Raw genomic sequence first — 25,340 nt, 5'->3', positions numbered from 1 at the left:
TATTTTTTGCACGGACTCTATTCTAAAATGGCGTTTGTGTTCTCTTCTGTGACTCCAACCCAAGTCGAGCCCTTTGTTTCACTTTTTGGTGGGCTTCTCCACATAAGCCTCCAAAAGTGGTGCCACTCTGTCTGGGTACCACAGGGGGTGTGGGAGGGGGTTTAGGCACCCTGGACTGAGTTACCTTGGTAACTCAAGAAGCATTCTTGTGTGATTGGCCCAAGTAGTGAGCCGGCCGGCGCACCACTTAGCATGTTTGATTGACAGCTAGGCTGAGTGAATGGGGGTATGCTGCATAAAAGCAGGGCTTTGGGGACTGGAACTTCAGAAGTCACCACAGGACCTGAGAATCCGACGAGGGAGAAGCTGAGCCGACCTACCATGATGACACCACCGGTGGAGCCCTGCGGAACCGACTCACCACTTCCCGACGACAGAGAAGATCTCCCGGCTGGAGAGGCTTCTTCCCCCGACTGGTGGGCACAACCAGTTTAACTTCTTCTCTTCGCACCCCAGACCGGTTTGTGGTCGAATTGCCCGTGCCAAGCACCCCGGCAGCCGGATAGCCACTTACCACTGGACCACAAATCCACAGACCGCTCCTTGTACCCGAGAAACTCCGCAGCTGGTTTCTTCCCTGGCAGTGCAACGGACTCCTGTCTTCCTCACCGACGAGATCTTCTCTTCCCCCGGACGAAGCACTGACTTGCATCCGCTTCCAGGAACAACTGCCCCCGCTGCAGTATTCTCACCACTTTAAGGTACTGTGTCCGCTAGGCCTCCCTTTCTAAAGATTGCTACAAGGTAATAATAACCCCTTAACCTTCTGGACTGGGCTGGCCGCCTTGACCCTCTAACTCGTCCCTTTCTTTGGTCCAACTCCTTTTTGAACTGTTACAAGACTTTTGTGCACTGCAACAGTGTGACCTTGGACACATTTCGTTTTGATCCTCTTAAAGCGGATCCGGCCTACTGACTCTGAATTCACAGTGTTACTTTGCCTTCCTCTCTTGCGCTCGTGAAAAAGTGTTGGGATCTGTTTCAATTTATTCTCTGCTTTTCTCTCCCTTTTTAAAACAAATTATTAGAGTGTCATCTACGTTAAGCGCTCACCGCTGTCTGAAAATAAGTGGGGCTTTACTTAAGACTTGTCTAATATTCTTTTAAGGGAGTGTATATCTTTTAGTGACCGTGTTTTTGAATTGCTTACTATTAGTGCCTGTGTGTTTTTCTAGATGTGGTTTTAAATAAATAATTATATCTCTTTTACACCAAGCACTGGTCAGTGTTTACTTGTTCTATTGTGTTCTCTTGACCTATTGTGAACAATCTGTATACTGCCTAACTCTTCTTGAGGGAAGTCCGACTGCTCAACCACAGCTACAAAGTGAATCTGTGTGGTACAGATTGCTACCAAGTGGGTTTACTGCCAAACACCTGTAGTCCTAAATCTTTTGCAGTGGTCCCAGAGGGAACTGCACAGGTTTCTGCCTAACAGCCCTTCTCTATGTGGCGAAGTGGAAAGAGATCTACAGAACGAGAATAACAGGCAAGTATAAGAAGAGCAGAATGAAGGGGTAATAGATGAGGAAAGAGTGAAACTAACTTTGGATATGGCTGGAGTTACATCCTTCGAATGGGTCTTCCCGGGCAGTTGAAGGAGCGGTAGCCCAAAGAGGAGGGTAACAACTGACAAAAGAAGAATTGTAAGTGTGGTTCTAAGCAAAGAAAAGATAGACCAACTGTAGGAATTGGACTTACTTCAGCTAGGCGGACCTGCTGACTAGAACGGAATATCAAATGGAGGGCCACGCTTCAAGAGACAAGGGAATTCCCTGGACTGATCGAAGGAGAGGAAGAGAGCAGGCCGAGACAAGATACAATTCTATAACAAAAAGGAATGTTAGTGAGAAAAAAGAGAGTTGAATAGCTGTCAATAGAATAGGGTTTGGGGTTCTGAATCTTAGCGAACTTAAGGAGCATCACATTCAGCAGAAGCGATGCGTTGGAGCAGAGTTCCGGGTTCCTTAAGAGGGATCAGATGACTGATCACGTGTTCCTGACGGCAACGTGAAACAACTAGACTGCTGGCATAGGATTCTCTTGCTGTATCAGAGTTTCCTCGAATCATAGCTCCATACAGGGACCAATGACGCCTACGCTGCCATCGGCGAAATGGTGTAACAGAAGTTGAACATGCCATCTCTGCCCTTAAGGCAGGTTCGGCACAGGGATCAGATGGATTTACCCCAGCCTATTATAAGAGATTTAAGGGCACTCTGACACTGTTTCTCGCCTTGCTCTTTAACAGCATCTTAGAGTCCGGCCTAGCCCCCCCCCTTCCTTCACAGAGGCTAGAATTATTGTGATACCCAAGGAGGGGAAAGACAGGATGGACTGTAGGTCCTATAGGCCTATCTACCTGTTAAATGTGGATGCAAAGGTCTACGCTAGCATCCTGGCTAAAAGGTTAGGCACTGTTCTCCCCGGCTGATACACAACGATCAGGCTGGCTATGTCGCCGGTAGGCAAGGCTCAGACAATGGGCCTCATTACAAGTACATCGGTCCGGACTTTACGCTGCCGGTATAACCATACCGGCACCGTTTCCGCGTCCGCCCAATCATGACCTGCGGCCCCGGAAATAGCACCACCCCCAACCGCCACCGCGGAGTTAAGGGTCCCGTAAAGTCCGCCTGCACGGAAACCCCTCAGTTACCGGCTATACGAAACACCGCGAGCATCACAACTAGCGCGGACAGTGAAACACCGCCTGAAAAATGGCATTAAAACCGTGATCATGGTGGCGGTACCGCCGCCACCGAGAACATGACGTTAAACAGTGCCTGCTGAACTGAATCAGGGCACAGGTGCACAAAATCAGCCCAGCTGGACCCAGCAGCCAACTGGGAGCCTACAAAAGGGCCACACCCAGCCCAACACAATACAGAACCATGCAGGCAGCAGTTCTAGTAGCATTGGGACTGGGCCTACTCAACCAACAGGCAGCACTGCACATGATGGCAATAATGGTGCAGAGGAGAAGGCGTAGGAGGTGCAGGCGGCAACCAGCCAACCCTGCACCAGTGGCAAACCCCATTGACCAGCCGGCACAACCCTGCAGGCAGCCTGCAATACCACGCATCAGGGCCTCACCCTGGAACCTTACCCCAGGACAGATCCACACACTATACCGGCTGGACCGTCCAACAATCCTGCACATCACCGCCATGATTGAGGACGACATTAGCAGCCACATAGACACCCCCACCGCCACCCCCCCTCCTGAAGGTTGTGTCTGTACTGCATTTCCTTGTCACTGGCACCTATCAACACACAGTTGGTGAGCTGCATGGCATAGCACAACCCTGTTTCTCAAAAATCCTGGTACAGGTACTGGATGCCCTGTTGCACCATGTGTCGGAACAGATAGCCCTACCCCGTACCCTCCCCGAGGTCATTGCCACCAAGTTGGCCTTCCATGCCAAAGCAGGCATGCCAAATTGCATAGGTGCAGTTGATTGCAACCACATTGAGCTGACAGTACCACGTGCAATTGAGATGGTGTTTCGCAATAGGAAACAGTATCACTTGCTGAATGTACAGATGGTATGTGATGCCACGTAACTGATAACACACTGCTGCGCACGTTTCCCAGGCTCAACCCATGACTCTATGGTACTGCGGAATTCCACGTTGCCATGGTACATGGAACGCTATGCCGGACAAAGCACATGGCTATTGGCTGAGTACAGCTGCCAATGCACCGGCCCTGTGGAAGGGGGGTGTGTGTGTCCAGGGCAATGAGCAACGTGAGTGTGCCGCTGTGACTGCACATGCATCACCCCCCCGGTCATCACCTGTTAGACTGCGGAACCCAAACATCACAAAGCAACACATGACAGGTAACCACAGTGTACCCGTACACACCCTGCCACATGACACACACAGCCGATACTATCACTGTCCCATACACCTTGTGCCACTGCAAACACCCACCCACAATATGCAACACTGCCCTCCCAATGCACATGATGCCTGTACATGAGATGTCCTGCATCGACTACTTCATCACAGTGGAGTGACTCTGCCATGTGTGCACATCACTGCACAATGCCATACTCACAATCAAATGTCACCCGCAGGGCAGAGTACACATGCACGTCAATGCGTAGGTCAATGTGCAGTTGGCAACATCCTCTGTGATGGCCAAAGAACACAACCAACCACTGCATGGCACATATGCATGAATGAACAATGACACAAGGTAGTACAGCATCAGATGAAGACACGATACCACAAACACTGACATGCCCCCCCCCCATCTACATCCCATGTAGGTGATGCTGGATATGCACTCACGCCATTGATGATGACACATGTACGGAGGCCAAGGAACGGGCATGAAGAGGCGTACAATAGGGCACACGTCCGCACACGTAGCATGATTGAGAGGACATTTGGACTGCTGAAGGCCCGGTTCCACTGTTTGAGCAGATCTGGCGGATCACTGCTGTACAGCCCAGTGAAGACGGGTAAAATCACGCTTGTATGTGCCATGCTGCACAATCTCTGCCTGCGCAGGAACATCCCAATGCCCCCAGATGCAGATGAAGAAGATGGGGATCGAGATGGGGACGGGGATGGAGATGGGGATGGGATTGCACCACCTCCTCCTGGGGGTCCACTAGATGGACAAAGAGCACGGGATGAGCTGATTCGCATTTACTTTTGAGACACAGCACATTCACAGCAATGCATGGATATGGTGATGCCAATAAATTAATTGTTGTACTGCAAATGAAATGATAGATGTCCACTCATGTATGTTTTTTTTAAATGATGATATATTGATAAATTAACAACAGGGAAGGAGGTGCAATGGTTAGGGTAGCTGTACACCCGTGCCCACCCACCACCCAAACGTACCCACCCCCAACCAGGCCCCAATGTTCAAACCCCCCAAACGACCTCCCCCACCACCCAAACGTACCCACCCTCAACCAGGCCCCAATGTTCAAAGCCCCCAAACAACCACCCCCACTACCCAAACGTACCCACCCCCAACCAGGCCCCAATGTTCAAACCCCCCAAACGACCTCCCCCACACCCTTCAAGTCCACGTGTGTCCTGCAGTGCCCCACACACATGCCATCACTTCCGTGTGCGCTTCTGTGCTTGTGCATCCTTGCCCGAGAGCCCTGTTAGCCGAGTCGAGCGCCTCCTTGGACTGGCAGTAGTGGAGCTGGATGGGGTGGTGGTATTGGATGGCACAGAATCAGGTATAGATGGCATACGTGCAATATCTGCCTGTTGCCCAATCAACATGGACTCTATGAGCCTGGAGGTGTGGTCATTACCCTCCCACACATGGCGTGCCAGGGTGACTATAGTGCTGGCAAAGTGTCCAATGGACCTTGAGAGGCGACGTACTGACGTGCTGTAGCACTCCCTCTGCAGCCTAGATTCATCGAGCTGCCTCTCCACCAGCTGGGTGAGGGTAGCCTGCTGCTCCTCCATCCGCTGCATGCAGGAATTTAGCTCTGACATTGATGGGGTGGGTGACCTCATGGGACTTCGCAGTGATGTGGGGCTGAACTCCAGCTGATGGAAGGATTCAAAGTCATCCAATGTGGGCATCTCCCCCTGTGGCCCAGTATCAGACTGCTCTGCCGGGGCACTGTTGTCACTACATGCCGCCTCCTCTGCAGTGCAGCTGCTTTCTGTGGTGGGTTGGGTGGGCATGATGGGTGCCCGCGGCACCTGTATTGCGCCAGGCAGCGTGGAGACGGTGGGGATGTCGGTGATGGTGCCCGGCACATCTGTTGCAGTTGCTACTGGGGGCAGAGATGCCAAACTACTGACAGCATCCTCCTGTGCAGGGGCGGTGGCTTGGACACGTGCCGATTGCCTGGGCTGTTGTGCAGGATCACTGTCACTTGATACGGCTGTGGGGACACAGAGGACATGCAATTAGTTATGTGGTGGTGCCTGATGGGTGCATCACATGCATCATACAGGTTGATCATTTAATAGTAGCAGCTACATGCATCTGCTTGTTGGGGGTATGCATTTTAGTGATATTGGTTGCTATATGGATCATGATGGGTCCTTTGGCCCAGTCATGCACTGCCTCAGGGGTGGGGGGTTGTTAATGGGTCCTTTGACCCAGTCATGCACTGCCTGGGGGGAGGGGTTCTTAATGGGTCCTTTGGCCTAGTCATGCACTGCCGGGGGGTGGGGGTTGTTAATGGGTCCTTTGGCCCTGTCATGCACTGCCTGGGGGGTTGTTAATGGGTCCTTTGGCCCAGTCATGCACTGCCTGGGGGGGGGGGTTGTTAATAGGTCCTTTGGCCCAGTCATGCACTGCCTGGGGGAGGTTGTTAATGGGTCCTTTGGCCCAGTCATGCACTGCTTGGGGGGGGGGGGGGGGTTGTTAATGGGTCCTTTGGCCCAGTCATGCCATCAACATATACTCATATGGCATTCATGTTTGACCACTTACCAGCATCTGCAGGTGGGCTCACTCCTGCCTCAGCCTCCCCGATCCCATGGATGCCCTCAAGGTGGAGGACACTGCTGCAACGCTCCTCCCATGCTTGCAGCCTCAGTGGGGAAGGGGGTCCTTCACCTGTCCCACTGCTGCGTTGGCGCTGTGTGGAGATCAGGTTCCGAACCCTCAGCCTGAGGTCATCCCACCGCTTGTGGCAGTCCTTTACACTCCTCACAGTCACGCCCACAGCGGTGCACTTGCGTGCTGCTTCCGCCCACACTTACTTCCTCCGCTGCTGTGTGGCACGCCGTTGATCGGCACTGAACAGCATCTCTGCATGCTCCACTATGTGCTCCACGAGAACGGTTAGCTCCGCCTCACTAAAGCGCTGTTTGCGCTACCTCTGGGCTGGAATCCTGGCAGCCATGCTGGTGGTCCCTTTTGGCTTCTCACAGTGTGGATTCTGCTTGTGCTGACTCTGGATGCCAATGGATTGTGCTTTATATGATGGCCACCTCTGTTTCCTGTTTTGGCGATCATGGTATTTCTGGTTCTGTGTGCGTGGCGACGGTGGCGGACTCGGGTTTTGCGCTACTTGTGGCAGCGCTATGTCCATTTCCGTGGTTTTTTCCGTGATGGCGGTAACAACGTTTCCGCGTCCGTGTGGTGCGCGCGACCGACAGCACGTAATTGGACGGTCTTTCCGCAACCTTGCGGACGCGGTAACTTTGTTACCGCCGTCACGGAATCACTGCGGTCCAGACCTGAAAGGTTGTAATGAGGCCCAATGACTGCAAAACTCTAGACCTCATGTCTTCCATCCCAGAGGCGGAAGAAGGACCCACATTAATATCAATCGATGCCGAAAAAGCCTTCGACTGAGTGCAGTGGAGGTTCATATCGGAGGTCCTTTGCAGAGCTGGTCTGGGCCCAAACTGGGTCAGGGGAGCACAGGCTTTATATCAGAATACTAGGTAGTGGTAAATGGAATCGATCAAAACAGTTTATGTTAACCAGGGGTACTAGGCAGGGGTGTTCCCTTTTCCTGCTTGTATACATTCTAATCATGGAGCCGCTGGCTCAAAACATTAGGCGAAACAGTTAGAGGGCACCTCAGATATGACGTAGAATACATACTGGCGTTTGCGGACGACGTTCTGGCCTATGTCGCTCATCCCGAACACTTGATTCCAGCACTCCTGCAGGACATAGAGGAATATGGGGCGCAATCAGGGTTCCACATAAACAGGAATAAAACAATGATCCTCCCTCTCAGAGATCCTGACCCATCACGTGCGCAACACCCACAGACATGAGGCCTCCGAGCTGCGCAAAAAAGCATCAGATACTTAGGTACACTGATTACGAGGAACCCCCAAGAGTTATATCAGTCTAACTATAAAACACTGGGGTCAGTGATGCAACAAGACCTGGACAGATGGGGTAAACTCAACCTCACCTGGGCAGGTAAACTCGCAGCAATTAAAATTAACATCTTGCCACAACGATTTTCCTTTTCCAATCTCTTCCTATTGTACTCCACAGGGCCTTCCTGAGCATGGTTAAAAAAACTGCTGGCTTTTCTTTGGGATAATAAAAGACCGCGTATTGCATGTAACGCTCTGATCCTAACAAAGGAAAAGGGAGGCCTCGCATACCCGGGCATCACACATACTATGCAGCCACTCAGCTTCATGTACTTGTAGACCACATTTCGCGAATCCAAAAGCAAACAATGGGTCTCTTTGTAAAATGGTCTCTTTGCCCCAGTCACTCTTGGGGAATGGTTATGGGCTCCTTGGGATGCCATTCCACGCAGGGCAAGGGAGCATCCCGTCCTACGGGCACTCTGGGCACTATGGGATAGAAGAAACCCGGGTATGGAGGGGGTAACAACGTGGCCGTCCCCACTTAGCTGCATCTGGGCCCCACCAATTAGGGGTGTTATTCAGGAGCCTCTCCGGTTTCAGCCCCAATATGAACAGGGATTGGTCAGGGCAGGGCAAATGTGGAGGGAAGGCTCATTCCTGTTTAAGGGAGAGCTCGAAGAGGCGCAACAGGGCCTGACTAGTAACCCTCTGCCATACCTGCAATTGAAGGGAGTCCTCACGGACCGTAAGTGGATAGGCATGCTAAAGCACCCCCTAACGGCATTCGAAAACATATTAAACACGCACTCTGGTTCCAAAGGGGTCATAGCCTCCATGTACAGGGCGCTCATGGACAAGGGTCACCTCTCTCCTCCAAACACTAAAGCCAAGTGGGATCAAGAATTGGGCTGGAAAGAGAATCAAGCAGGCTTGGATGCTATATACAAGGCGGTCTGGAAGTCCTCGATCTCGGTGCAATATTAGATGCACAAATGCAGAATCCTGACTCAATGGCACCTAACCCTGCAACGCTTAGCAGAAATGTACATGGGCATCTCCCCTTACTGCTGGAGAGAGTGTACTCAGGTGTGCACATATTGGCATCAATGGTGGAGATGTCCACAGATTCGGCTGTTCTGGAAGGAGATACTGGAGTGGATCTATGAGATCGAAGGAATGCATAGAGCCTTAACTCCTCTATTGGTCCTCTTCGGAATTGAAAAGATTGAAGACAGATATCTGCTTCTCCCACACATGCCAAGATACTTGCTATTGGCTGCCCGTGCCCGTGTTACGATCAAGTGGAAAGCACCCCCCCTTCCTACAAAATCAGACTGGCTGAACAAAGCGAAAGAAATATATGGCATGGAAAGCCTAACAGCCCTCATGATGGAGTCTCACACACATATAGACCAGCAATGGCTATCATTCTTGGAGTATCACAATGAGGGTCAAGCAGCCCAGACCTAATGTGGCACCACTGTCGGGGGAATGGTGAAGCAAATGTTTTAGTCCAGGTGCCTAAAGCACTTTTGAAGCTCAACACAGGCATGTTCACAGGGAATTTGCTACCTTGATGGATCCTTATCTATCCCGTAACCCAGCCATTGAGCTTGGACTCTGCTACAAAGCTAGCTGTAAGCCCCTGGTGGACAATATGTGCTCTTGAGACACACTGGATAATAGTCTGCTATGGCGGTCTAACCCGTAGGGGGGATGGACGATGGTGGGTGGGGGAGACGTGGGCTGATCTCTATCCTGTTGTTCTTCTCTTCTTTCGTACTCTAAAGTTATAAAATTGGTGATCAGATTGTCATATTTGTTGCTTGTTCTCCAAGCCGTTTGGCGGATGCTTTTTGTGATCACAATAAAGATATATTTTTTTTTAAAAAAAAGGTAATTGAATACACAAAATAAAGAGAGGGGCGAAAGATCAGAGTCGTCGCGTTAAGGAGCAGCAAAGGAACCTGGCGTTTTTTCGAAAGTCTCCGATTCTACCCCATGAAAGGCTTGTATGTGAAATGAACGGTATATAAAGGAAAAGGTACATCCTGACAAGCTGAACTTGTGTTGGACACTAAAGGGTCCTAAAGCTTGGGGAAGGGAACCCTGAGAGGCCTAACAGGAACTGTTTCTTTTTGTTTGGAACAGGGAAGATCGAAGCTTGGGGAAAGGAACCCCAAGAGACCCAGATACATTGTAAACTCCATTGACTTACTGCAAGAGCCCTACGTGGACGGTTCCAAGGGCAACCCTTGTGAGTTGAACTATTTTGAACGGGCAGAACGACACCTATTGGTAAAACTACCTGAAACCAGCTGTGGGTTACATTTCCTTTTGTTGTTGAACCACTATTTTTCTTTAAGAAGACTTCCTTTCACATTTTGTCAAAAAGTGAGGTTTAGACACAGACAAATTTTGGTTTTGGACTTCGGACATCGACGCCCTGAGAAACATCAGTTGAGGGAACAATCTCTTTAGAGTTAGGGCCATTTAGGTATTACACCAACCCCGGAACTTTATCAAATAAAGGTGTTGAAACTGTTACCTTTTAGACTGTCTCTCTGGATGCCATGCCTGTCTCACAGTACTAAGACTTTGAACGGGCTGTGTGGTCTCCTTTATATACCGTTCATTTCAATCCACTCAATACAACAAACCACCTTTTTCACTCTCATGTGTCCCTTTTTCATCCATATATAACAAGTTGGTGTCTGATGAAATGCATTTTCAAGAGACGCTCTTCTTGGGGAATGACCATTTGTTTATCAGACGGTCTAAATGAGGATACCGTCTCTGGGCGGAATCTGGCTGCTGTACAGTACAAAGCTTTCCCGGCTGATCCTTCAGTTTCTAAGGAGGGCTGAAGGCCTGGGTTCGCATTTTCCCTAAACAAAAAGGGGGCTTGATTCTCGCTGAGATTTTGGATGGCATATTTATGGCACTTTATGCAAGTAGGACATCCAATTCTGACACTGTTTGGTAAGAGATTATAATGTCACAAATCAAACTAGTGAACTAAAAAGAGAAGGAGCATTTGCCATTTATTTCGTTCTCTCTTTAGGTCAAATAATCCTCTGGATTTCTTAGTCTGGTCTGTATCAGGGATTAAGCAATCTATTATTACAAATCAGGCAGTGTTGTTTTATTGCAAATGCACCAAATGATGCGACCCTGGTTCTCTGCCGGACTTGTTGGCTCCTGCACTCTGGCTCGGTGGAGGTTTGAGAACTGCAACACCCATTAATCAGTGCACTTGGGTCATCGGTCCAGCACACATTGTTCTCTTGGTTCTGGTTTGGGCTTTGTAACCCCTTCAATCATTGGATAGTGATAGGACCACAACCCAGCACACTGGATTCTTTGTTCTTGGCATCTTGGTTCTCATTGCGTCCATTTCACACATTGTGGAATGGTAGAATCACAACTCCCAGTTCAGTAGTCAGCATCAACACTCCACACTCGAGTCTCTTGGTTTCTCTTGGACTCAGCAAATACTATGCTGAGGAGTGACAAATGACAACTTGATTCTAGTTGTGACTTCATCCTTGTACGATCCATCTTGTTAGATATTACTCACTAGAGTCCCATGCTTTGTACATTTCTTAGCCACTGTCTCAGGCTTAGGGGCCTCAGCTGTTGGGAGTACTCCTACCTCGCTGGTTTCTATCTCTGCTCATTAGTGATGGTTTCTCTGTCCTCATTCAGTGATTCACTTTATCCGCAGCTTCAGGTGACTGAACTAAGAGGCTTCCTGTTTGCATGAACACTCCGTCGGCACCACCAGCCTCTCTCACCTTCGTTTTACACTTCCTATTGGCTCATGACTTTCTCTCTTCTTTGGGTTGGTCATCGCTTCAATCCCTACAGAGGTAAATCTTTTCCCATGTGACTGGTCAAAGAGTAAAAGGATTCAGCCATTTGGGCCCCATTGCAACACTGACCGCCACATACCATATGCCTCCTGGAGAAGATGATGTTCTGTACTCAATGGGTTCCCCACATTTTTAATAGCAATTGTTTAGCTTTGTCCAAGAATAGACACACTTAGTCCAAAGGCCTCTATCAGAGACCAGGAAGAGAATCGCCCTTAGCAGAAAAATTGACAATTGGTACTGACAGACACCCTATTGGAGTCCACAGACAATAGGATATGCTGTGAATAATAGAAAACTCTCTTTAAGCAGCAGCGATTAAAATCACTTCCTGGAGAACGAGGCGCTAAGATGAAGTGGAAGAAATACCAGTTAAGAACATGTATCCAACTCTCTAGAGAAACACAGGTGCCAGAACACAAATAGAAAAGGATCTTAAGATTCCTAGAAAATGACAACTTTGGACGGTCCTGATGCGTCTGAATAGGAATGGGTGCGCGTATGTAGGGGATTTCACCTAGCTAGAAAGCAAAGAGGAAAACCTGGAAATATAAAAAATGAAACATGGCTAGAGGGCTGTGGAGAAAAAATACGCCTGTGCTCAATATATAGGACTTAGAAGACTGGGCGAACATGCACGTTGTTGCTCAGTACTCAGTTTCAATTACTGTGAGAAGTACACAAGGAGTTGAAATGCAGGGATGAATTTGCAAGGAGTTGGACTTGTGCAAAAGACCCTAAAGGCATACAAGCCATGTATTAGGGACAAAATGTTACAGTTTGCATCTCATTTGAAAGTTAGATTTGTAGCACACTATGTACTAACTCCTTGCCCCAAGAGGTGTCTGTTGCTTACTGGGCAGGGTGCAAAATGTCAAGATGCACGCTGCTAGCCAGCCATAAATAGTAACTTGCACCCCAATTCTACACATAGGGAAATCCAACCTCCCCATTCCCATTCAACCCTATGAGGCCGAATGGGAATGGGGAGCATCTTTTTTCCGGCGCCTGCAAATGTGCAATTACCGGATCCGGCAAGGCCATAATGACCTGGTAATTGCCCATTAGCGGGCGCCAGAAAAAAAAAATGACACCGGCGGCAGCCGTGCCTGTATTACAGGCACGGCTACCACCGATGTCGTAATGAGGCCCAATGACTCTAGAAGCCAGAGTGGGTTCTGCTTGGGGTATACTGATTAGCCTAGGGGAAAAGTATATGTTTGCACATAAAACATTAATTATATTTGTGACCGGGGGCATTGGGCAAAGACATTAATCCCTCTTGCATACTGTGCAGAATGCAAGCGTTATTTATTTTATTTATTCATGCATTTGTTATACGCCCACACCCTGGGGGGTCATGGCGTAGTTACTGATAGCTTATTTATATTGAGTGAGATTCAAATTACATCAATTGTTCACATTACAGTGAGATCCACACTGCAATTAAATTTGTACATGGCAGAGGTTGGCATTACATTGTACACGTCACAGGGTACCAGTACATTTCATCCTTTCAGTGGTAGATGTATGGGAGGTGAGAGGTAGCGGACTAGAATTGGTTGAATAACCAAGTTTTTAGTGACTTCTTAAAGCACTGGTGTGAGGCCTCATTTTAGATTTGTAGTGGCAGTGTGTTCCATAGCTTTGGTGCCACGAATGAGACGCTACTTACCCCGGCTCTGGAGTTTTTGTAGCGTGGGACAAATAAGAGTGCATGCGTTTGCTTTTAGTGCTCTAGTGGTCTTGTTCAGGGAGAGCGTGTGATTAATATTTGTGGGTGCCTTCTTGGCGAGATACGTGTGGGTAACGCAAAGTGTTCTGACTAGGATTCCGGCTTGATGAGTAGCCAGTGGGTATCCCTCCTGATATTTGAAATGTGGTCTGATTTGTTTAGTCCAAAGGCTGCTCGTAATGCTTTGGAGCAGTTGCAGTTTGGCTAAGTTAGCGTCAGAGGTGCTTAGCAAAAGTACATTACAATAATCTAACTTTTAGAAGATCAGGGCCCTGGCTAAAGTGGTGCAATTATTTGGTGTGAGGAATTGCGACTTAAGGCAACCAATTTAGATGTGTAGGATGTGGCTGATGATAGTGCGTCCACGTTTTTCGTCATGGTTAGGTTAGCATCTAGGTGAACACCTAGGGTTTTAACCTATTTGAGGACTAGAATGGGAGTTCCATCAATGGTGATTGATGAGTAGTCAGAGTGGAGGGCATCGATTTTGGCCGGGGAACCCACGATGAGTATCTCCGTTTTCTCATCATTGAGGCAGAGGCTATTAATAGCCATCCAATTTTGGATTAATGCATACATTTTATTAATCCTGCTTGTGTTCTGGTCATAATTCACAGTGATTGGTATGAGGATCTGGGTGTCGTCTGTGAAGTTGGTGTAGATGACACCCATGGCATCCAGGGCAGCGAATAGTAGCTTTGTGTAAGCGTTATAGAGGGTAGGCAACAAACAGGATCCTTGCGGTACTCCAAGGGGTAATGGAATGGTGTCTGCAGCTTCCTTACCAATGGTAACTCAGGCAGTGCGATCAAAGAGGAAAGATTAGACCCAGAGAGTGGCTTCTTGCAAGAAATTGAAATCATTAGCTAGTGTAGCGCAAAGTTTGTCGTGATCCACTAGATCGAATGCGGCGGACATATCAAGTAACAATAGAATGCAGAGTTTGCCGGCGTCTCTTATGGTGTCCATCTGGATTTTAAGGTCCAGAAGTGCCTTTTCGGTACTGTGATTGGGCCGAAACCCGGATTGTCTAGCTCCTAGGAGATGGTTTTGTTTGAGGTGAGATTGTATTTAAAAATAGGGGATTTTATCAATTATTGTAAGTAAGAAAGGGACCGTGGTTATTGGGCGGTAGATAGTGGGGACTGTCGAATCCAGGGAAGGTATTTTTTCTTTTTTTTTTTAGAAGAGGAGTCACCCAGGCTTCCTTTATGCTGGCCGGATACAGTGTTCGAACGGAAGGAGGCATTAACAAATTTAGTGATGATGGGTGTAAGCGTGGGGGCACATAATTTAACTAGGTGAGCTGGGAAATTATCTCCTTTACAGAGAGTTTTAATTTAGAGATGGTGTCTAGCACTTGGTCTTGGGTTACTGGAGTGAATTGGAATTGGGTGTTTACGTTATCATTGATTGTGCCTATGGTTGGTGGAGGTGTTTTTGTTGGCCAGGAGCTTTCTTTTGGCGGTGATTTTGCTTTGAATCATTTTTATTTTGTAAGATAATGCATTCTGTATAGTGGTACACCATGCTTTGCTGGAATTAACCGGCGTGGAGGATGGGATGGGATTTTCCATTTCTCTGAGTATTGTGAAGAGCTCTTTGGAATTTGAGGAGGCATTGCTACTGCGGGTGTTCAGTGCTTTCGCTTTGTTTGCTATAATGGCTGCTTTGTATGTTTCGTTTGCTGCTAGGAATGCTTTGGCAGAGTCGCTGGTGAGTTTTATTTGTGAGTGGGTTCCAGGGATCTTTTATTACGCCTGAGTAGCACAAGTTCTTCATTAAACCAAAAACTTGTACGTTTGTCTGGGCGTCGTATTTTAGTTGTGATGTCTGCTGGTCTCAAAGATTAACTCATTGTGTGCCTCAGTGGAAACTGAACAAGGTGCGAGATGCCACATGTGGAATTTTTCCACTATTGCACAGTCTCGCTGCCCTCTTCTCCGTATGGAGCTATGATGAGACATACCTGGGGAAGCTCGAAACTCTGGCTGTGCCTTTATTCGCAGAAACAGGTCTCTGGAGGCAGCTTCATCTGCAGGTAGAGTATCTGATGCCAATGAGGGTGGGGTATCGGGTAGACCCTGCCCATCGGGACACACCTCTGTTAGACTGCAATCCTGGTCTGCATTATTCCCATCTGAAAACACTGCTTCTCGCTTCAAGTTCTGTCCATCCATGCACAATGGTTCTAGGCTGTAGTGCTGTTCTCTACGCTGGTCGTCAAAGGACATGTGTTGCAGTAATGGCCCCCCTTCTTGCACCATTTCATCAGGACAGAGTGCTTCTATCTTTAGGCTCTGGACTAGATGTTGTTTAACCGTTAGCTTGGTGCTCTGGTTGGGCTCTGTACCTTCTCCACCAGATACGACTGGCTGTAGATGCTGGCTCTGCAGTCGGTCCTGCCGACCAGTAAACACTGGTTGTACGATTTGCCCCGGTCCATTAATAAACAATGGTTGTACACACTGGTTCTCGTGACGCTGGCCATCAGTAAGCAACGCTTGTGGAGAGTAGTTCTGTTGTTGATCTGGTTCATGAGAAAACAAAGGTTTCAAACGCATGTTAGACTTGCCAGGAAAGTCACAGACCATACAGTCTCTGCGTGTGGATGGGCTGATCGCCACAGATGTTTCATCCTTTTTAAAGTACTCCGGAGCCATTGCTAGCCAGATTTGCTTCATAATCTCAGCAGCCTTAATGGGCATGTCTTCCATGGTATGCTGCAAGTGATCCATTTTTGCCTCAAGGCACTGCAGTGTGGCCAGGATTACCATGGTGGGGACTTCCTCTGCAGCAGTCCTGGGCAAAGGCTTATGGATGCGCTGAGCACAAGAGCTGCTTTCTGCACTGATACGGATCCCACTCTGGCAAGTACTGTCTGTCTCATGCTCCTGATCGTTTTCGGGAGGATGTCCTAGATAAGACTTTTCAAACATGATGTGTGACATTGTTAGATTTCCAGCCTCTTCACCTATTGATCCTGTCCTGGGAGAGCTGCCCGGGCTTCCAGGGGCTCCAAGCTGAGAGCGCCGCTCAGACTTCCAGAGGTTCCAGGCTGGAAGAGCTGCTCAGCATTCCAGAGGCTGCAGGATGGGTGTGTGGCACAGGCTTCCAGAGGTTCCAGGTTTGGCGCACTGCACAGTTTCCAGCGGTTGTAGGCTGGGTGCACTGCACAGGCTTCTTAGAAGCTCCAGGCTTCCAGGAAGTCAACAAGCACAGAATTGTATCACAGAACTCTCAGAGATGGCCGTTATCTCAAACCTAAGGTCAAAGGAAAGCACTTTGGTTTTCTCCCTCTACATTTATTTCTTCCAATTTAGATGTTTGCTCGGTCCCAATCACAGGCCTCTGGGGAGAAAAAAAGATAACACAATTACAATACATTTGGCATGGAACAAAGGTCAATATTAGAAAGCAGCCCTTTTCTCAGTATGCAACCTTTATCTGGAACAAGTTACTCATACAAGTAAAACTCACCACCTCCACCCTCTTTAGGAAGGACCCTACTCTTCAAAAAACATACTCAACCATACATCTCCCCTAGCCCATTGCAACTACCTCTGCTACAATCTCATCCCACCTGTAATTCACACGGGTGCGCCCCCAATGTACAATGCTCCATTGCTTCGCAGGTATATGTGCCATAGATTACTTACATAACACTGATCTCTTTTTCAATATACTTCTTCACACCTAATTTTAAGTAATTTCAAAGATCAGGAAGAAATGACAGGAGCAGCCAAGAGGTGATGGAAATACTTCGGGTGGAAGGCCAAGCAGGGAGCAATCCAGAACCATTCTGTCCCCTCAAGACGATGGCAGTTGACAAGGTCCCAGCAGCCTGACAGACCGCAGTAGCAATAAACACTCAAGATGCTGCAGCAACTGTCCAGTGCGCAACAAGCGAGGTGAGCCTCCCAGAGTAGCGTAGAGAGAAAAGGAGAGGAGCAGAAGAAAGAAACGAAGAAAAGAGCTAAAAGAGAGTGAAAAGAGCGAGCGAGGAGAGAAAAGAGAAAGGAAATCGAGAAAGAGAGAAAGAGGAAACAGATGCGCTGGGGAGCCAGAGCTCAATCAACTATGGAGAAAGGACCAGTCTGCGCAGAAACACCGGTGAGTGCAGGGCTGGCAGAGGACCAAACCCTAGACTACCATGGAATTGGGAAAGGTTCAGAGACCCTAAGTGTTAGGAAAGATTTCATTTTATATGTAATTTTCCCTCCAGTTGTACACCCCCAAAATGCTTGCTGCTGTTTAAACACCATAGTCTGACTTTGCCTGGGGAGCACAGCCTTCTGCTGCACTCCTCTGGTCTTTCGCTCACTTTTTATGGGGAAGCCGACATGCCCTTAAGACAGTCAGTACTGGGAGACTTTCTTTCCCTTAGTCCTTTTCCAATGTGGCAACTTTTCTGCAACATGTCACAAGTGCCAAAAGTACTTTACAGTACAGTGCACTTGGGTCTCATAGTCTTTTCCAAAGACCCTAGATACTCTCGTAGGACTTTTTGGGAGATGTGCAGATGTGTCATAGGCAGGGCTGGTGGCAGCTCATCTTGTCATATAATTTTAACCCTTTCCTGCCATTTAAACCGCGTTTGGCATGAATAGGTGGCCTGGCTCCAAAATGGCCATGCCACAACGTTCATTGTCCTGTCCTTTGGCCATCTTGCCCCTTTGCCTTCCCCAGGTAGAGCCGACCCAGGTCAGTCCTTATTTGGTCATGCAGTTTCCCGTGAAAAAGCCAAGCTTTCGTGGGCTTCTGCATGCCTTGTGTGTGTGCCTCCAGGATGGGGGCTGAGGTGTCTGTCCCCAATCCACATCCAGGGTGCCAGAGAGTCTGGAGTGCTGTGAATGCCTGGGACCAGCGTGGTCCGTGATTGGTCCACGTATGGAGTGTGTGTTTGTGAGCAGATCTCCCATTGGGTCCTCTCCATTTTGGCGCAAAGGGCACTGTGGATAGGAGGAGGCCGAAAACACCCATAACATGTCGATCTCTGGAGTTCTCACTGAACAAAGGATAGGATCCAAGTATCCGGATATCCTGAAACTAAGAAGCCGAGTCGGGGAACCGCTGGTGAACCGCTGGAAGGTTTGGCACCCTGAGCCGGCTGTCGTCCCGTGGGACCCCTCTGCATCTGGTCTCCCTAGAAGGTCTGCGAAGACGCTTCGACCCATTAGAATAGTGGGACCAACTATTCTCGGCCCTTCAACAAAACCTGCAAGTAAGCCTTCTCGGAAGTGTCCCTGGGCCAACCAGTGGGCTGACCAGCTTACCCAGGACCTTTGCTCTGTCTCTGCCATCGTTTTGAGGAGGCCCTCGAAACCTGGTGTACTGCGAGCTCCGTGTCCCCGGCATCCTCACACCGAATTCCGAACACTTGGCATTCCGAGTTCTGAATTGAGACGAGTGCGCCAGGACGGAGTAAACACAGTTACCCTGTGGCCCAGCCGCGGCAACCATCTTTGCAGGTGCGCTGCCTTTGTGACCCTCTTGCCCCTGAAGCCTGCTGCAGTGACACTGGCCTGATCCATCCATCAGGAGTGGAGAAATTGCCACTGTCCCTTTTGGAAAGCATCACTGTATCACCGGAACTGAAAGCCGCAGAGATTACCTTTTTGTCGCATTTGAACCTGCAGCCGCAGTGTACTCAACTGGCGAAGCTTGGTCCAGAGTGCGCCTGGGGCCAGTGAGAAACCCTAACCTTAACCGGTGGCCCCTAACGCATCCATCTGTTTTTACGCACGAGTGGCCCCTTGGGGTCCCTCTCCTTTCCACTGCGAACTAGCGACCTATTCCTGAACCTTGGCATCACCTCTGCCTTCAAGTGGAGGCCCTCCTCGAATAGTGGGAATCTATTCTTCATTGCCTCACCCACCTTCCTGAGCTGCTAGAGACCCCTGAAGAGACCCCGTTTTCCCACTGGAACAACCGCTTGCGCCTGCACTACATGTACTATTGAGCATAAGGCTCCTCTCTTCGTAGGGTTTGGACTGCCTCTTAGTTTGGTGTGTGTTTGATGTTGAAGGTGACTAAAGACTATCTGCACTTCCTATTTTCCTTCTCCCCCTAGGTTGTGAACATATTTCGTGCCTTTAACCCTTTAGACCCCAATGGTCTTGTATATATCTTGTATTGATTGTGTTGGTTTAGTAAGATTGCTGTGATTCTTTTACTGCGTGTTGAGTTAAAAAGGCCTTGTAATAAATGTGTTTATATTTTTGATATATAGACCTCTCTGGGAGTAACTTGTAAGTGTCCTTGCTATGTGTGCTCATTGAGGTCCTTCAGTCACCCTCACCCCTCCTGAGACTTAGTCTTGACCGCCTGCCAAGCTTTCTTGATTGGTCTGGTTTGTCCAGAGGTTACCCTGTTCCAAGAAACTATGCTGGCCGTCTGAACCTCTTCCCACCAGGTCAAAGTTCAGAAATCCGTCTTAACACTAAGCAGAGACTTACCAACATGGGGGATCCCTAACACAAAGATGGGAAAAAATGGCTGCCATTGCTGAGTCAAACTGCAGACCCTCATGGAGAAAAGGGGTGAGGCTAAAACCATAATTTATCAAGGTTTCTCTGTATAACACCTCTGGAGAGAGGAAAGCAGGGATAGATTGGCGAGGGCTAGACACTCAATGGGAACAGGAAGGGAAGTATAAAAAGGGCAACAGGAAGAAGGATGTTGTGGGTTGCTCAGGTTATGTCAGAGGAGATGGAGTTGGCAGACCAAAAAGATCAGCATGACAAAGGGCATGGATGCAATTTCTAAATCAGGTGACATATTGGTTAGTGAGTGCAAATGGCACTGCAGTGTGAGTGAGCATGATAGAATAATAATAGGTGAGGAAGTGTTGGGAGTGGTTGTGAATCGTGTGCGAGTGAGGGTATAAGTAGAAGGTAAGGCAGAGTAGTAGTGAGGTGGAGTAGCAGTGTGCAGGAGGGTAACAGTGTGGAGGAGGGAGGAGTAGTGGAGAAGATGGGGTGGTAACAGCAAAAGGTGGAGGCGGTGTGTCCAAGGATTGAGAAGTATCAGAGGAACAGAACAGGACAAACAAGGGAGTAGAAAAGAGTTCGGTGGGTAATCCTGAGATAGAGTAGTGCGGAAAGACCATCATAAAGTATGAGGGAAAGGAAAAGGTGGGAGGGAAAGGACAGAGATTGAGTCGAGCAGATGGTCTGCTCGGTATATCCCAGTCATTCCTTTAGAGGACTAACTCTTGGATAGAGGAGTAGTGAGAGAGCTGGGAAGTCCCTGAGTGTGTGTGCTGTTAGAGAAGGCAAACAGCCTTTAGGTCTCCACAATAGGATGGGCCGTGCTATCTAGAAGAGAGGGTGGGACTGCAAAAGGTCCTTTCAAGAATTACATTTAAAAAACCGTGGCCCATCTCAGAACGCTGGACCATTATTTAAGCCATCAATGACATGTGCCACTGCTCTGTTGGTACTACTGATCTGAACATATCTAGAGATCTCTTGGGGTGGATGCAGGAGGGGTGTGGGGAGCACCCATTTGCAGATTGTTTCCTTTTCTGCTTTGGGAGTATTTTTATGACCTGTTTAATTTATTTGGGGTGGGGGATTTGCTTGTTACAGGGATTTAAAGTGACTGATACGCCACTTATCGGTAGGGCTGTTTAAGTCAATGTTAGCCATCCTCAGCCCTAAAACTAAGTTGTGTACCAGCCATTTAATGTGGAATAAAAACGCTCCCAACGAAATACAAGAAACAGACACAAAGGATCCGGCTACCTGCTTCCACCCACATAGATCCAGGTACATATTTATAACATTGACACCAGCAACGTACAGTGGCCTATGATCATCCCAGCTATTGGTAATGCCTGATCTTAGGAGGGACATGCCTCTCTTAGGAGCATTTTAAAGAGTATGATACAAAAATGTCCCTGCACATGCTGGAACTGAAAGAAATTACATTATTTCATGATTAGGCAGAATGCAATGCTTTCTTATATAAGACAACACTTGCTGGCACTGATTTACTATTCTTTTATTTATTTATTTATTTTTACGTTTTCAATTTAAAACCTTTCACAAACTCAAACTTAAACACACCCAAACATATTAAAGTATCACACACGGAAATTGTTATTATTGCAAACCACAATGAAACAGATGCAACAGCGCTCACCTACTTATAAATTCACACAAATTCATAATGAATAACATCAGAAAGATGCCCAGCTGATGATTTAACCGCTTGCTCAGTCCTGTAAACTCAGCACAAGATTAGCTAATGCAGAAATATTTCCTAACAACTTAAAAGTCTCCTTTAAAAACGCAAGTAAGGCAATTATAAGGGATAATTGATCTCTTCTCATTAGACGCCCCCACAAGATATTAACTATCACTACTGAGGGCAAATGAACAAATCTTTCTAGGTGAAACAATCTTCTCTGTGAGGGAGCCGGACAGTCCGAGATTAGGGGTCAGAGACTAATTTACATAAGACTGCATGTCCAGCTATCTCGGGCAGGCCTATTCTAGGGTCCACTACATCCAAACTCTCCAAGCAATTACACTGAAATCTAAAGAACAACATTGTAAAAACTCAAGATGGGGACTTAATGTACATCACAGGATTTTTTGGAGCTGGGAGAATTAATATATTCTTTATAGCATTTTAAATCAGTTAGACTCTTTAGTTTGAGCATCATCCCACTCCCTTAACTTTTTCTTTATTCTAATCCTACAGGAGACCACTTCAATTCCTTACTTTTCCACAAAGCTTTCACATGTCTGCATAAACTCCTTTATGGGTGGGTCAGAGTTTGTCCACTCAACTAGTGCCAGACTCGCAAAGAGAGAATTCCCACTGGCTTCTTTAATCTTAAAATATAATCCCATTTATACAAAAACCACAAAGAATTTAAACACAACTGTAAACGCATAATCGCCAATGGCACAGAAAGAGGAAGCTACAGAACCAACCACCAGATGCTTCCTTTGCTTTGTTTAAACATCTGCAAATCTTAACAGGTAGCAGTTCCAAACCATAGAGGACAGATGGAATAACTTGCTCTATAAAATTCTATTACTGGCTTTAAATAATACAACAAGATTTCTTTAGGATAACCTTCATTTGAAGTTTAAAAGCAACAATACTAATAGCCAATTTGTCTTTTATTAAAGATGGATGGTTTTTATTAGCAAAAATAAAACCAAGATATACCAAGTTATCCACTTCTTCGATCTTATCACCATTAATGCACCCATTTAAAATGTTTGTGCTTTTTGTTCTTATTATAAGTCGTGACTTTGTTGGATTTATTATTAAGTGGTTGGCGCATGAAGAACTTACATCCAGGTCAAGACTTTGTCGTAGGCCGATAGGGTTGTGTAAAGACTGGAGGGGGGGAGTCTGTACTTCCGCTCTCTATATGGTAGAGGAGAGGCACAGAGGACCCCAGCCAAGATTCTCTATTACGGTAGCAATGGACGAGCAATCAAGGCCTAGCTTCTCAGGAGGTGATGCAGGCTGGTTCTTAAGTACAGTGTAGTCCCCGAACCCCCACAAAGGAATGTCCACACACTGTATTACTGAAAACACAGTCTTTATATAATTAATATTCAAGGTTATGTACACTATCACAATAACTCACGTTGTGCTCAGAAAATCAACAATGGTAAATATATACAGTTTTAAAGTGGTACCACAATTATTATCAGATCTCATTAAAATGCATCAACTATACTCTGATCAAATGTCACACAAATCAATTAATAGAGGTAACCAACAATAGACATAGGAGGAAAGCAGTTGGTTAGAACAATTGGCAGAATACTGACCCCATTACCTAGACACAGTTCTGTGTGGAGATCCCCCCCCCCCACCTGGGAAACCTGTAAAGTAAAGATAGAGTACAAGCCCAGTCCATATATTGTTCTAGAAGTCTTATTTCATTCCAAGATAGTTCTACAACCCCAATGTGCCTGGAATAACAGAGTTCGTCATCGGGTCGTCGACGGATCCTTCTTTAGCGGCTCCCTTTAAGGCAGGCGCCACGGATCGCCGAGATCCCACGAGCAAAAAGGGTTGAACGACAACGGTGAGGTGGCAGCTTTGTTCCTAGCGGTGCTCGTCGACGACAGAGCGTTGGCGTCCTGCAAGGAAGAGACGTGCGGGGCACCTCAGCGACGATAGCTCAGGACCACAAAGAGAGTGTGAAGAACTGTGGCCCAGCAAGGGTGTAGCGTTGTCCGCCGTCTCTACGGTCGTCAGGTGGTGGGAAACCTCATGGCGGAAGCTCCTCAGCGCTTTGGCGGCCTTGACTTTCTCCGGCGAGGCAAAGCGGTCGATGGTGCAGGCGAGTGCATCCTTGGATCAAATGTTGCTTAGGCAAATGGAGCATGGCGGCTCAGGTCGGCAACGGCGGTCGTCAACGGTGATGGACAACAGTGTTCGGGCGCTTCTCCTTGTGATTCCGCAGAAGTCCCTGTCTCCGGTCGGCAGCCTGTCCTAGGTCTGTCTACCACGGTGCGCTGGCAAAGATTAGCAGTGCACGATGGTCCCTCGTAGCTCGGGAAGAGGGTGCCTAAACAGGCCCTCTCTGGGTCAGTCCTTGGAGACACAGCAGCTTTCAGATTGGTGAAGTAGAGCAGCAGCAAGACTTCTCTTCCAGCAGGGCTTCAAGGTTAAGTTTCAGTTTCAACTCCAGTTTCTCTTCAGCTTCTGAACATGAATTCTAGCAGAGAGGCCCCCAGATATACTAGTCGATATCCCATTCATTCTTCTGGGTCACACTCAGGCAACCAATCGGTCAGAAGGGCATTCATGCAGGCAGGCAGCCAATCAGGTGCATAGTGCATTCAGGCCATTATGAACTTCTCTCCAGACACTCACAACAAGTTATGTGTATTGGGACAAGTACCCTGCCATTCAACACTAGGGCTGTCTCAGTCATTGTGTCAAACACCAGAAACTAGACATCCACAACAAAAAGTGCATATTCGTCACACACTCCATTCACCCAGGTCCCACCCACAGGGCATAACCACAACATACAGTCACTGGGAAGGTTCCAGCCAGTCTGGCCTGGACTTCACAACAACACCATGGGCCTCATTACGAGTCAGGCGGAATGTGTTAACGGGGTCCGCTAATGGATGCAGACCCGTTATTCCCATTCCACCTGATTACGAGGTCCCCTCGCGGGACCCGGGAAGGACGCCTGGTAAAACCAGGCGTTGTTACCGGGTCCCGCGAGGGGACCAAGGAGCTAACAACGGGCCGGTCGTAATCGGCCCTTTGTTAGCTCCCTCTCCCATTCCCATTGAGCCCTATGGGGGCTCGAATGGGAATGGGGAAGGTCTGGGCCCGGGTTCCCTAAGGGAGGAATTACCGGGCCCTCCGAACTCGGAATGGCCCGGTAATTCCCCATTCAGGGAACCCAGACCCGGTTTTGGAGGCAGCCATGCCGCCAATTGCGGCATGGCTATCGCCAAACCCGTAATGAGGCCCCATATATGGAACTTCCACCCAAAAGCCATTCAGAGTGTAACGGACAGAGTCAGGGTTTCCCAGGACTTTGGGAAAACAAGGTAACAGGCGATAGAAAGCAAGAGGCCTCAGGGGCCATCTTGTTTCCTATCAGGAATCAACTGATTCCAATGCCAGGGCCTGGATATACCAAATGGAGGATACTGTCAAATTCAGCATGGAGCTGCCACCAGCCAGTACCCTGCTCTGTGGGCCACACACAGGTGCCCAAAAACATACACTAGGGGCACAGGGTTGTAGCCCCATCCATGGGTGCCATAAGGGTATCCCATGGGTCTGTACACCAAACCAAGAGAAGGCTGCACCGCCAGGAGTCCCACATGAACTCCTGCGCGGAAAACACGACAGAA

At 48.2% G+C, this 25,340-nt stretch overlaps 1 protein-coding gene across 1 annotated transcript in view; it reads right to left on the bottom strand.

Annotated features, from left to right (window-relative positions):
* The window catches only part of LOC138565812 (zinc finger protein 629-like), a 115,116-nt gene that overhangs the window by 17,146 nt on the left and 72,630 nt on the right, over positions 1-25,340 (bottom strand). The window contains exon 2 of the mRNA XM_069643006.1: positions 15,443-16,824. Within this exon, the coding sequence (XP_069499107.1) occupies positions 15,443-16,424 (982 nt within the window). The 5' untranslated portion in view covers positions 16,425-16,824. The remainder of the gene's footprint in view (positions 1-15,442; positions 16,825-25,340) is intronic.

The sequence above is a fragment of the Ambystoma mexicanum genome, chromosome 1p (assembly GCF_040938575.1).
Source record: "Ambystoma mexicanum isolate Mex_15411 chromosome 1p, UKY_AmexF1_1, whole genome shotgun sequence".
In the NCBI taxonomy this organism is placed as follows: domain Eukaryota; kingdom Metazoa; phylum Chordata; class Amphibia; order Caudata; family Ambystomatidae; genus Ambystoma; species Ambystoma mexicanum.
This window is presented reverse-complemented; position numbering and strand designations above follow the sequence as displayed.